This window comes from Macadamia integrifolia, chromosome 7 (assembly GCF_013358625.1).
Source record: "Macadamia integrifolia cultivar HAES 741 chromosome 7, SCU_Mint_v3, whole genome shotgun sequence".
NCBI classification, from domain to species: domain Eukaryota; kingdom Viridiplantae; phylum Streptophyta; class Magnoliopsida; order Proteales; family Proteaceae; genus Macadamia; species Macadamia integrifolia.
Window position 1 is genome coordinate 35,951,744 of NC_056563.1, and position 13,705 is coordinate 35,965,448.

The 13,705-nt window shown below is 37.5% G+C and overlaps 1 protein-coding gene across 5 annotated transcripts; it reads right to left on the bottom strand.

Moving 5' to 3' along the window:
* Positions 1 to 946: 946 nt before the first annotated feature.
* On the bottom strand, positions 947 to 12,430 carry LOC122085178 (ubiquitin fusion degradation protein 1 homolog). 5 transcript variants are annotated; one of them, XR_006142035.1, is made up of 12 exons: positions 12,176 to 12,430; positions 11,884 to 11,933; positions 9,604 to 9,681; positions 7,499 to 7,523; positions 7,360 to 7,392; positions 7,079 to 7,200; positions 6,838 to 6,968; positions 5,000 to 5,223; positions 3,498 to 3,730; positions 3,290 to 3,410; positions 1,456 to 1,778; positions 947 to 1,356 (listed from the first exon to the last, which is right to left on the bottom strand). XR_006142035.1 is itself a non-coding variant. In XM_042653640.1 (11 exons), the coding sequence occupies exons 2-10, from the start codon at positions 11,884 to 11,886 to the stop codon at positions 3,312 to 3,314; spliced, it is 948 nt and encodes a 315-aa protein (XP_042509574.1). In that variant the 5' UTR covers positions 11,887 to 11,933; positions 12,176 to 12,428; the 3' UTR covers positions 947 to 1,356; positions 3,290 to 3,311. The 5 variants fall into 5 exon arrangements, 3 of the variants coding, with proteins under 3 accessions (XP_042509574.1, XP_042509576.1, XP_042509575.1); XR_006142036.1 differs by having other exon boundaries at positions 3,290 to 3,407; positions 12,176 to 12,420; XM_042653640.1 differs by lacking the exon at positions 1,456 to 1,778 and having other exon boundaries at positions 12,176 to 12,428.
* Between the last annotated feature and the right edge of the window lie 1,275 nt (positions 12,431 to 13,705).

Sequence of the window (13,705 nt, forward strand, 5' to 3'; positions counted from 1 at the left end):
GAGTGAGTTTTTCATGTTTGAGACCTTTTTGACTATTCAGGTTTCTTCATCTCCTTTAACACTCTCACCTTTCCCTCCAACCTTATTTGTCATTCTCTCCTCAATCTGAGCATTCCCCTTCTAATCATCAAGAAAATGGAGCCTCTCTCTCTCTCTGTTCTAGGAATCAGGAGCAGATTGGCCTCTCCTAACCCCAATTCCAACCAATTGGGACCAGGAATTTAGGCCGGTTCCAACTGCATCAGAATTGAAATCTGGGAAAGCCGATCCCATTGTCAACTCTGCTTCCTTGAACCATGATAACACTTCAAACTCTATGGGTGGGTAGCAACGCTATCATACTTCAAAGAGCACAATTGGTCAAATTACATCACCATGCGTCAGCTAGCTATCACTCTGGACCCATAACGTTATGAAGTAAGGCCAAACATTTCAAGAACAGACCAAGCTTTTCCATGTGTAAGCATGAAAATCCAATCTTTTTTTAATGTCACGTGAAAATCTAAGTTGATGGAATATCGTCAAGGCTCTTGTTTTAGGCTCTTCTTGTTTTCTAATCTGGCAAGATCTGAGGGTATTATCCCCAAGGGGTACCTCATTTAGCCCACTACCAATACGGCACACTTCAGAGTGGTCTTAAGTTCACTAGTACGGCACAAAGTTTTGCCATTTGGAAGGATGATGTGGCAATTTTAACTATATGAATTGATAAATCCCTTCTTTTTTTCACTGAAATTCCTACACTTTATTTTACCACTTGGCCAACACTTTTTTTTTTTTTAACTCAAACCATACCTTGGCTCCCATTTGTCATTTTTTAACTACAGATTACAAAAGCAGCGGTTTTGAAGGAAAATTCGGTTGGTTGACTGCAATTAAATGACAAGAGTTGTGTACTGCGCAACAATCGTATGTTTGATGTTTTCTTTTAAACAATACCCTAAAATTGCATCAATAAATGGGCATTAACTTTAATCCAATCAATGTTTACCAAAAAAGGAAAAAAACTTTACTCCAATCATTTGCCTTACCCAAAATAATTAATCCAACCATTTGCCTTACCCAAAAAATAAGAGGCGGCGACAATTTTTTTAAGCCCGGCAAGACTAGAGAGTATCAATAGGGCTGACACCATGTGGATAAAAATCTTCTGAAATTCCCATCTCATACAATTTTGTACAATACCTCCGGCAGAGGTCAACACGTGGATAATTTGAAATAGACAGCTCAGATGCTTTGTTGATTGAAGCTCCGCCAAAACTGGTTTGAAGTAAGCAAACCGATCTGTCCAACGGATCAAACTGGACTATTTCTTCTTCTTCTTCCTCCTCAGTTTACAGTTTTGTTTTTTGCTCTCTGCAAGAAAAAAAAAAAAAAATCTCAAAATTCGAACCTTGAGTGCGACTCTGCATGCCTTCTACTTCTTCTTAAAAAAAAAAATCTCAAAATTCGAACCTTGAGTGTGACTTTGCATGCCTCACAAAACCAAAAGTCTTGGGAAGAAGCACAGAAATTTAAGCGTAGACGATGGACAAGAGAGGTTCTCTTCCTCACAGAGATAGCAAATAACATCCACCATGCAAACCTTGCCAACGCATCGACAATCATCGAAATATGGTTTCTCATTAGATGAGTGATCACAACTCCAAACGCTCAGATAGCTCTCTTCAGACTTTTTCAATGCCGATAAAGCTTCGCCGACGGTAGCAGAGATCGATACAACCTCAATGCTGGCTTCCCTAGACAGAGGTTGGATACCTCATGACCCGAAGAGCTAACTGCCATATAATAACATCCAGAGAAGAGAAGCAGACAAAGATCTAAGCACCAGAAATTGCAGAGGGAGAGAGAAAAACGAAACCCTAAACTGATGAGGAAGAGGACGAAGAAGAAGAAGAGGTTTCTGAGTTGGAGAAATTGGAAACGTCTCTTGTTCTATGGCTGTTTACACAGAAGGGATAGATGGGTGATCCAGCGGGAGTTTCCCCTTCGTGAGCAAAGACAGAGAGAGGGGTGAGAAACATGGTGTCATGCGAGTGGCTTCCAGCAGGAGGGTTGAACCGGTCAGGTTTGATTCATTGGACAGATCGGTTCATTTGCTTCTAACCGGTTTTGGTGGAACTTCAGTCAACAAAGCATCTGAGCCGTCTATTTCAAATTGTCCACCTATCGACCTCTGCAGGGGGTATAGGGGGTATTGTACAGAATTGTATAAGATGGGAATTGCAGAGGATTTTTATCCCATGTTTTGCCGTGTGAAAAGGTCATGTTGGGTAAAAAAGGAGAGACTAGGATTATACCGAGGATTAAGTGGATCTCTACAAGCTCTTGAAATCCTAAAAATAGTGATCCAAATAAATCCATAATCCACAGGCCAAGAACAGAATCAAATAGAAAAAGTGCGAACACATGAACAGTTTTTTAGGTGGCTGAAAAATTTATGACTGCTTCATTGCATTGGATATCTGATTGATCAATATATGGGATAGCACATAAATGATGTAGATTATAATAGCATCATTGATGTTAATGATGCTATTTTGGATGTTAATGATTTCATCTTCTCGTGGTAATCACAAGTATAGGAGATTCTTATGGATTCACTGTTTCATACACTAAAGACTGTCAGTGCAGGAATAGGTCAATGTCTGAACCGGTATTCTCATGGCACCAAAATGCTAAATTTATTTGGCATTTTGATTGTGGATTAAATCATGAAATTCCAGCTTTTCCTTGAGGGCTTCAGGATGTGTTGTGGAGAGGTATACTTTGGACTTGGTATCAGGGTTAGTTAGAGACTTAATCTTTTGTTTCGGCTCGTTCTTTTGAGTGACCAACAATGGATGCAGGATCTGGCATCAACTTTTTTAACTTTATTTTTCATTATATTATTAATTCCATCTCTCAACTAATACTAACAAATAGCATCATGTATCATACTTAAGGGGCCACCAAATGAGGAAGCCTAGAGACACAAACATTATACTCTATGGACGAGATTAATTATTATGTGGTTAAACCATAATATTATATAGTTTAACGAAGCACGGTAAGAAAACCCAATCAAATGACAGCAATTTTTCTTTTTTATTTTATTTAATTTTTCCTCCTGGTAAATTCCACATGATGCATTTAAGTTCCATCTGGAGCATTTACCAGGATAATTTTTTCATTTTACTGAATACATCATATCTTGTTTATAGTACAAAATACAATGTCAAATACACTTCTTCATGCTTCCTAATCCATGATAAAAAGCGGAGTAAAATGCAGGGTGAATTATACTAACCAGTCAACCAGTGAGAATCAGTTCACCCCTTCAATGAGTACTTCTTCCCTGTGAATGCTTGAAACTTGGGCTCTTCTTTCTTTAGGGCCTCCTCTTGCTTCGAGTCCTTTGCAGGTTGCTGCTAGATAAACGAAACAATGCACATATTGAAAATACATACATACCAGCTTGGCAAATCCTTTTCAAATCTGACTGCAATTAGACTTACATTTGGGGTTTCTTTTTTACCACGGTTCACAGTTGCCCCAAACACAAGCTTCCCCTGGGATTGACGGGTACTTTGTGAAGTAGAAGCTGCTGAAGGCATATCATTGGCACCCCCCGGCTGCTTGTCTTTGGATGCAGGAGATGAAACTGGAGGGTGCTTCAATGACTTGCCATCCAAGCGTCTCCCCACCCCAGAAAATGGGTTAAATGTTGGTTCTGGCACAACCTCTTCAACTGCAAAAAAGAGCATTATCTGATTTTGGCTCAAAAGAACTGGATGTTAAGTCAAATTTGAATCCTCACAAGATAGCCAAATCCAAGAAATTCTACACAAACATTCACAAATCTGATGCCAATATGATCACCACACTCTAATGCTAGACCAGACCTATAACAACCACTAAACCTAATCTCGCAACAGGTACCAAATAAAACAGTAAACCCCAAAAGTCAACAAGTCAACCTTCTCAGATGAAGATCAAACTGTAGGAATCCATCATCCACAACAAGTACTAATACCCTTCAGAATGAGAAAGAATGGTTGGGAAGTTTAAGAGTAAATTAGAACAGTTTGAGTCCGAAATCAAATTTCCAGCAAATATAAAATCTGAAATTAAATCAAACCTGAGAATTGGATCAAACTCAAACTTGGATTGAATATCACCCCAGGTAAGCACAATCAATCAAGACCCCAAATTATATTCACATCTGATGGTTGGATATGAAGTAATTAGAAAAACATTAAATTTTGATAGATAACTTCTAATTAAACCCAATCTAGAAATCAGATCTGGATGAAACTTCAACCGAATCACCTTCTTGGTAGTCTTAACCCCAAAGTCTCACCCTTAACAGAAAACTAAATCTGTTTCAGGTAATAAACTATGATGGTGGAAAACAATGCAAACAGAGTATCACAGGTTTTGTAAATCAGATTTAATAAAATAGAGCAGCAGACCAGATTAAGAGAAAATATTAATCACAGAAATGGCAATCAATCGAATGATTCAAATAAGTACCTTGTTAGCAGACAACAGAGCATAAAAGTAGGGCAGAAGAAGAACCCATCTCAGGCAGCAGGCATCACACCCATACTGTATCCCAGTCTCTGGCCAAAGGCAACTCAGAATTGATCATGTATAATATTACATAGGGAAAAAGAATGCCACGACGCCAGAGCACACCCTCTCACATCTCGACTGTGGACCCCACACTCTCTCATTAAACCCATCCTATTGGAAGATTCTGTTGCTCACCCCCTTATTGGTGGGAAACTGCACTCCGGCATCGTAGCGATCCCTCTCCCTGTAACATATTACGGAATTCTGAATGGATGAACATACCTAGCACCATTAGCAATATTTAAATCAGGGTAACTATGTATAGGCCAAGTGTTTCAAATTTTATTTTATACCATGAAGACCAAGTCACAAAGAACTAGACATACATGAGACATATGCAAGGTAGTCAATGAAATACTAGAGGGAGTATGATCGATCAAACCTGGAGCAGGTGCCTTGCTTATAGGCACTGATGGTGCCTGCCTTTCAGGTTCCTTGTAATCAAGAGGAGGTGCAAAATCCACCTCGCAATCTGTCTCAATGATAGTTATTGCATTAGAAGGCTTTGTTTCTATGATATCTATGTAATACTTCTTATTGTTATAGGCTACCATGATACTGTCCCCGGTGGTCAAGCAGGAGTAGTTCCTCAATGTAGTCTCCAAGCTGCAGAATGAAGAAAACTTAGGTAATTACTCCAACTGTCTCACACTTGCTAATGAAATGACCCAACAGTAGAATCCTAACCTTTAAAAGAAAATCACCAAGAAATTGTCAACAATAACTTAAGAATAGTGGGATAAGGAACACAGTAGTATCAAAATCTACTAAAATTATTTCAACTGGTGGGGAATAGACAGTATGTACACTCTTGTAAGATCCTGAGGGGAAGAAAGTAAAGAATCTTGGTAAATAATATTCACAAAGGTTTTTTTTACTTTTATTATGTAAGAGGAAGAGATTAGAAAAGATCCATGAGCTTAGATGCATGGGAGCTTCCAGTCAACATGCAATCAATTAGGAACACCATTTTCTAAAGGAAGAAAGATGCTCTTGGCTTGACATATTTGTTTTGTTCGACTAGAATCCTGACTTTGTTGAGGTGTAAATAGTACATGATGGAGCTCAAGCAGAAAGTATTCATATAATTCTAAGGGGCAACAATCTAAGGTTAGTGACAATCACACTATATTGATTGACTGTCTGCATCATGTTGTAGCTAGCAACTGCTCTTCTTGGTTTTTTTTAACATTCCAAATCATTCCTGCATGAGATCCGGCCTCTGGGCTGATTTTTTTGCTGATCCTTCAATACAAGATTCATTCTCCTCATAAAAAATAGGAGATAAAATACTATTTTCTATTTGTGGTAAGATAACGAACATTCTTCAATCATCAAACAATGTTTTCTAGTGATAGTGTATCTCAGTGAATTCTAATATGGTGTAGATTTTAGACTAGCATCTAAACCGATGATCTAATTCACAAAAAATAAATAAAAATAAGAAAGATGCTTTAAGTTGATGAATATGATGCCACGTTTAAGTCAAAACCTCACCAAGGTGCACAAGACAACGCCTTGCCAGCTTAGGTGTGCGCCATATCCACCAAAATAAGGCGACCTTCAAGCCTTGCCATCCCAACAGGCCTTGTTGCCTAATCGATGCCTTGACAACTATGCATAATATCCTCAACAACTTAAGATGCTAACTTAAAACCTGAATATTGGTTCCCACCACCAAAACCAACTAGAACTACCAAAGGCTCTAACAAACAAATGAACCTAAAAAGCAGTGTCGAGCTCATTCTGTCAACCTGCTATGGTGTATCACCAAAAACCACACCATGGTACTCCACTTCAATATACTGGTGTCCTGCATCACATGGCAGATAACCAAGAAAAAATCCCAACCTCTTTTAAGGAAAAAATATTGACATTAAGATTTATCCACATCATTGATGAAACGTAATGAATAAACCACTACCTTTCCCCATAAGAAATCACAACAGCAAACATCTGAAGACAGGCATGTGTGCCTTAGAAGTTTCACATATCTTGAAAAAGGCACCATGAAGTGATTTTACAGTCTTTGCAATGGATAACAAACACCTGGAAGCTAATACAGACGCATGGAATCATCGGCAGAAGATAGTGCTTTAACGTTAACTGGCATGTGATGGATTCAAGCTAGAAGCACTCCTTTTAACTATTCAAAAGGTATCAAATACAGATGAGACTAAAAACAATGCGTAAATATTAAATTGGAAATCATATACTCACATGGCTTTTGGGTTGGAGATATCTAAGAAATCCTTTGTGTGAGGCTGCAACTTTACGTATGTTCCTTTTGGAAGAGTCACGTTTTTCACCCGCACGGTGTCACCCTCTTGTAACAGCATGTTTTCCATCATCTGAAGATAAAAGATTAAAAGAAAAAAGTTAAATTCCAATGCTTAGAAGGGCATTCGGTCTCAGTAACCAAAAAGGGAAGGAAAAGAAAAACGCATACTAAGATTCCTACCCAATACGGCATGTAGATCATTCCTTCTTCGGCAATGAACTCCAGCACACCGCAATGTGAAACCCGCTCAGCAGCAGCATTACGAAGCTCAAACAACATTGGATAATCAATATGAAGAGATGCTACAGAGAGAAGTTTTAGTATCAAATTTGCTAATAGGTCTAGAAAGACAATTGCATGCTGACAAGGAGACACAAAATATTACAAGATTATAACACAACCATCCATATAAGAATTCCTTACCAACAATGAATAAGGACAATAAATTTAAAACAACTTACCGAGGTGGTCAAGGGCTGAGGGAGGCATTATAACTAAAACAACAAATAAAAATTAAAATCAAAACAAATCCACAGAAAAAGTGATGGAACACTGACTAAAAAAAAAAAAAAAAAACCTTGATTAGAAAGGTGAACTTACTCTTATCACCACCTTCCAACTGAGGCTGCAGCAGTAAAAATAAGGAAGACAGTAGAATTAGAATGCCAAACAGGAAAAGATAAGAGGACGACAGACTTGCAAAAAACTGAAAGGAAGGGGACGACCGAGGGGGGGGGGGAAGAGAGAGACCTTTTCTCCAATGGTAGAAAATAAACGAAAGAAAAACGATAAACCTTATAAGCGGCAGAATGAAGTATGAACAGATATGTACATTGCCTCTCTATCCATCACTAATTACAGATTAGAAATAAATAAGGTCACAACAAAACCTTTAGAAAAGAAGTGATTATTTTGTTATTAGTGCATACTTTGGAAATATTATATTATAATTAAAGGGCAGGGAAGAGAGAGAGAGAGAGAGAGAGAGAGATGTTGGATATATCACGAGATGATAGGGTGAGTAAACCATTGTCACTATGTCGAATAAAATACAAAATAATTTTGCAGGATAGAAAAAGGCCTCACTTAAGAGACCATCACTAGCTCCAAGTTGGAGGCAGTCAATTTCAATTTCAATAATCTCCAAGACTAGAAAATTACTGTTTAATTAAAAGAAGGAGACAATGATCTAATTACTGCACTAGTGAAAGAGTACAAGAGTTTCAATTTTTTTTTTTTTTTTTTACTAATCTTCATCTATCAGAAAAAAAAATTGCTATCTTCCACTTCCAATGACAGTTTTTTATAGTCCAAAGCATCCAGTATTCAGACGCAGTCACACACAATTGCATCAGTTCATAAACGTTTGACATAAAGTAGTCGAAGCAGGTCCACATTACAGTGGTTTACTTTCCATAGGCATAAATGATTTATGCATAGGTATTCCCCAAAAAATATATTTTTCCAAAAAATCCATGGGTAATATCAGAAAGGAATTTACATAAGAAACCTTCATGTGTATTGTCCCTTAGCAATGGACCTCAAGCAATGAGGTGAACCCAATCACAAGCAATGAAATGAAAACAAAAACGAAATTGCTCAAAAGACTGGAATGAGTATAGTATCCTGGATTAAACAATTTTATAAAGAAAAGAGTCTTGTATGTGTCTTCAGATTAGTTTCATGTATAGAGATCAAGGTCGAACTGCTTTCCATTCACATCAGTATAACCTACAAAGATCATGCTGATTTTTCTTGCTATGGATAACTCCTAAGTGGACCAGATACGGTATGTGTCCAGAGTTCAGACTCCAGATTCTCTACGAGATGTGAATCCTGGATACGTCATCCCAGATTGATCTGCAGATCCTGTAGCCCCAGCCACAAGATTCTCCATTTTAGAAATGCAATTTCTTCTACTGGGAGAAGGGGGGGGGGGAAGAAACAACCTTATGAGCTCTAAATGCAGCCAGGACAAGAGCTAGGGATTTAGGAATATGTTAGAATCATCAACTTACTAAGCTAACATAAGGAAAAAGTAAAAGGAACTTAAAAGAGAAATAAATAAATAAAAGAAGAAGATAAGAAAATAAAAAGAGTATAATTTCAGGGAAAAAGGAAAGAATTAAAATTGCATAATCATCAGCATTATTTGTCTGCCAAAAGAAATAATATTCCAGTTTCTTGCCGTTGTATCATGATGCAGTGCAATATTGTAATAATTTCAGGTACAACAGAATTTCGTATTTCCATCCTTGGAGGTACTTTCAGGAATTTTACGTTAATCAAAGAGTGGCTTCATAGGTACCATTGCTTTAGCAGTTAGTACTAGCAATCTACGCCATAACTCCCTCTCTCTCTCTTTTCCGAGACATTCATTTTAGATATGCATTTGGCTCTTGCCTCATCTTGTGTGAGATTCTATTAGCAAAGTCTACTAATAGGCAATAACATCTAGGAGGACAGCGAAGGTCCCAAATTTCAAGGGTTGTAAATTCACATTTACCTCCCCATGAAAGTTTTTGTATCTTCCAACTTCAGAAAGGAAGGTAATTATTGCAAGTTGTAAATCCAACTAAAGCGTGATGAAGGGTGAACCAAGACATAACCACCACACAAAAATATCCGAAATAATGACATCAACATGTTCTGATGCTCATATAGTAAAATAAAAGAAGCGCAACACATTGAGAAGGCATTTCAACCTTATCAATAAAAGAAGCAGGGTAGCAACGGTATGTCTGCTCAAATGATGCTCCATGGTATCCATATCCTTCAAAAAACTGCAAGTCAACAACCAAGAGAAAAATCAAATTAAGATATTTTATCAATTATAACTGAGAAAATGCAACCGTTGAACTCAGTTATATAAATGCTACACAGAAAATGCTTAAAATCCTTTGCAATAGATCATTCCTTCATCTTTACACAAATAGATACTTGGTATTTGGAATCTATTACATCAAAAGTGAAATTTTAAATGGCTTTCAGTATTATTTTTTTAGAGTTATTTAAAAGAAATGAAATTTATTTTTTTTCCATCTTTCTACTTGCCCCAAATTCTTTCTTTCATTTGATTTGCATGCATCCAATTTTAGTTCCATTTGATTTCAATCCAGAATAAATCGTAGTAATAGCCACAAAAGTAAAAGACAAATCTTGAAATGTCCAAGTAACAACTATGAAATGAATGCTTTACTTCAAATATTATTACTAGAGGCACGCTTCTCTTCGTACTTCTTGGAGGGGGCTGTAATTGCATGACATGAATATCCAAAAATAAATTAAAATGGATGAAATGGAAAATTTTATGAAAAATATATAAGACAATCTTCTACCTCAATTAAGAGTGTCAACAAATGACATTGAGCTTTCATTTGATCAATGTGGTTACTAATCAGATTGAATTCATACACACAATAACTCAATCAAAGAGACAAACACACCCTATCTCCCTCCCCACTCTCCCCATATCCCATCCCACCATCAATGTTCCTCTTCCTTCTCAACTAAATAGTAAAACAAGACAAAGTCAACTCCCTCTAGTTTTGAATAAAACATTTGTATGTTCTACACTGCTGGTAGACTACTGTTCTTAAATACTATTAGGCATTGGTGCATCACTGATTTTTTTTTTTAATTGAAGAACTAATTCTTAAGCTAGAGAAGATCAACTGTCTATTATACTGATGGTAAACTTGATGAGATCTCCATTCTCTCACAAGACGAATGGTTATCTTCAATTGAAAAAGGAACCGGTCTCCCCTAAAACCTTGAAAAAAAAAATGTAAGGTTGCACCAAACTAGAGTCAACTTCCTATTATGGGGAGTTCGTCCCATTGGGACGAATGGTTATCTTCAACTGAAAAAGGAACCGGTCTCCCCTAAAACCTTGAAAAAAAATGTGAGGTTGCACCAAACTAGAGTCAACGTCCTATTATTTTTATTTTATTTTTTGGGGGGGTTGGGGGGGGGGGGTTGTTTGCCCCATTGGGATGAATGGTTATCTTCAATTGAAAAAGGAATGGGTCTTCCCTAAAACCTTCAAAAAAAAAATATAAGGTTGCACCAAACTAAACTCAATGTCCTATTATGGGGGGGCGGGGGGTGGGTTTGTCCCAATGGGGCTTACGTGACTTAAATGAGAGATTTTCAGGCCTAGGAAGAGAGATTACATAGGATTAAAATAAAACGCAAGTTAAGCACAAAATCCTATGTCTATTGAGCTTGAACTCTTCATGATGCTTCCAAGTCTTGAAGTCTTCAACCGTTGAATTATGTTCCTCAAGCCACCATACCACTTAGCTCATTTCTCAAGGAGTGGCTCGCATTTGATCTAATTGAATTCTTCTCTGAAGTATGACAGTCCAATTGAACACTAGGGATTGTATAAATCCTTTCACATTAACACACATGTTACTAATCCCATGGATCATCATCTCAATGTGAGTTTAATCTTTAATCACCAAAACCAAAGGCAGAATAGTTTGACACCCATATATCAACACTACCCATAAACCAATTTTCAGTGGGGTGCAAAATGCATAAGTCTCAGTGGGACAAATTAGAATGAAATCCATTCAACAAAGATGTCAAGTTTTTGGATTTCATAGTTCAAAATCCATGCAGCACAGATATTCAAGATTTTTTTGTGCACAGGTTGGACACTTCCAATTACATCTATTAGATATTCAATTAGACTGCTTTCACCTACAACCTTACCGGTGCCTGGCATTAAGTATTCTTCCAAGCCACAAAGCAAGCAGATGTGAGTTTAACTAATTTTTGAATTTTCTAGACTATTTTAATTCAAGTTTCAATAGCTGCTCACCTAGGAGCATAATGCAGACAAAATTTCACAGTAAGCAAATAAAGCTAAAACATCCCATAAATTGCAACTGGCAAAGCTTTTACGAGTTTACTCTGCATTCAAACACAATGGTAACCTCTATTGTAACAGTAAATCAATTATCACAAAAACATACCATTGTAACTGCGTTTTGGTAGCAGAACCAGGTATCACCTTCAGAGATCCCTATAAGAAAAATTAAACCACTAAAAGTCAGACTTACAACTCAAATTCCTACAATTAATAGAGAAAGCTGTAACATTATAGGTAAAATGTGGAGGGACAAGGCCAGAAACAAATACTTAACGAGCAGAAATCCAAAATATAATTAAGAATTGCAGAAAGGGATGCCGTAGTGAACTCAAATAGAAATCCAACAGAGCAAAACAGAGAAACAGAAAATTCAAAATAAAAAAATTATGCAATACCTTGAAATCCAGAGAGGGAGAAAGGCGATACTATAAGGTGGAGTCTCGACAAAGAATCGGAGACGATTGAGAGTGAGGACTGAGGAGGATTTATAAACCTAAGATGCGCTCCTGTGTTTAACTGCCGATTGATTATCCACACTTCCTCTCCTTGATTCTCTGCCCAGGATTTCAACTTTCAAGAATCTACGAATCGGATCGGGAATCGACTCAGATCTGCCGATTCTAGGGTCTTCTTCAGACCAATTCGGATCGGAAATCGACACTAACCGCTTACATACCCGATTCCGCATTTAAAAACCTTGATTGTACCACGCAATTCCTATGCTGGTAAAGGGAGTATGGTAATGGTGTCATGTTGCGGTCCTTCACAAGGATTTTAAACTCGGAATCGGTCTGTGTGGATTTAGATTCGGATAGGGATCGGTTAGAATCAGCACCAAACCCCCCCACCAAAAAGGCCTTTAATTTCTGAAATCCTAGCGATCCAGTCCCAAAAACCGTAGGGTTCAGCCGCACTGACATATCCAAAATGGGGATCTGTCATGGCGGAATCTGATGCAAATCGTTGTGCACCGTACGCCATGGTCTGTAGAATAATTAGTTTAGCTCAATTATACATTTGGTCGCTTTTTTACTGTACTTAGGTTAAGCCCCTCGATAGCAATTGGATTAAGACAAGCCCAAGAGTAATAAGGTGAGCTACCTTGGCATCCTTGATTCCGAAAAAAATATATATATCTAAAATGTATAAAATTTAGAAAGAGCCTCTTCTGTGAAGCAGAGGTAAAAATAAGGAGATAAGACTACATACATTTGCCCCTCCTAAACCTTACAATAACGGAAGCCTCGTGCTATAGATTGTTCTCTGATATTGACCAGATGTGCAATCTAGGTATAGAGAATTAGAGATGATGTGGTTGGCAACAATGTCATTCTTGCAAAAATGCGAGATGTGTAGGAAGACAAGCGAAGGAAGCAACGAGTCACAGGAGTAGATAAGCAATGGTGAGGAAGACGAAGCAGGTGGGCAAAGTAGAGGAAAGGGTTGCCATTGGGAAGGTGGTGCTACTGATGCCTGTGAAGTTCTTTCATAATCTTCTCCATCCTCTTTTGACATTTTGAGCAAGGAAATGAATCCCAAAAAGTCAAGGACATTTTGCAATTTATAGATGAAGATTGGTATTTCTCTAATTGATTGTTAGAGAAAGAAAGCTTTTAAAGTCGTTAAATGCAATGAAAAGTTCCAAGCGGCTTTAGTTCAAGAAACAAAATCAGACATATTTTCTGGATTTCTATAAAGATGCATTCCACTTTCGCAGCCCAAGCTTTTAATATCACAGTTAGAAAAAGCTCAAATGGATCCACCAGATGCATACAGGATGTGGGAAAAGCAAGCATGGAAGGTAAAGAGAATAGTCAATTCAGTGGATATTAATAAAATCATTTTTACAGATCCAAGCTGTATCGGCTAATGCTGAACTATGGCCAAGATCATTGCATTTTGTAATAGCAAATCCAAAAATTTAT

Excerpts from the sequence above, each read along its gene's own strand:
- LOC122085178 (XM_042653640.1), bottom strand. Across the intron at positions 7,393-7,498 it reads GTTGGAAGGTGGTGATAAGA|TTATAATGCCTCCCTCAGCC; the intron begins GTAAGTTCACCT and ends TTGTTGTTTTAG. Across the intron at positions 5,224-6,837 it reads ATCTCCAACCCAAAAGCCAT|CTTGGAGACTACATTGAGGA; the intron begins GTGAGTATATGA and ends TTCATTCTGCAG.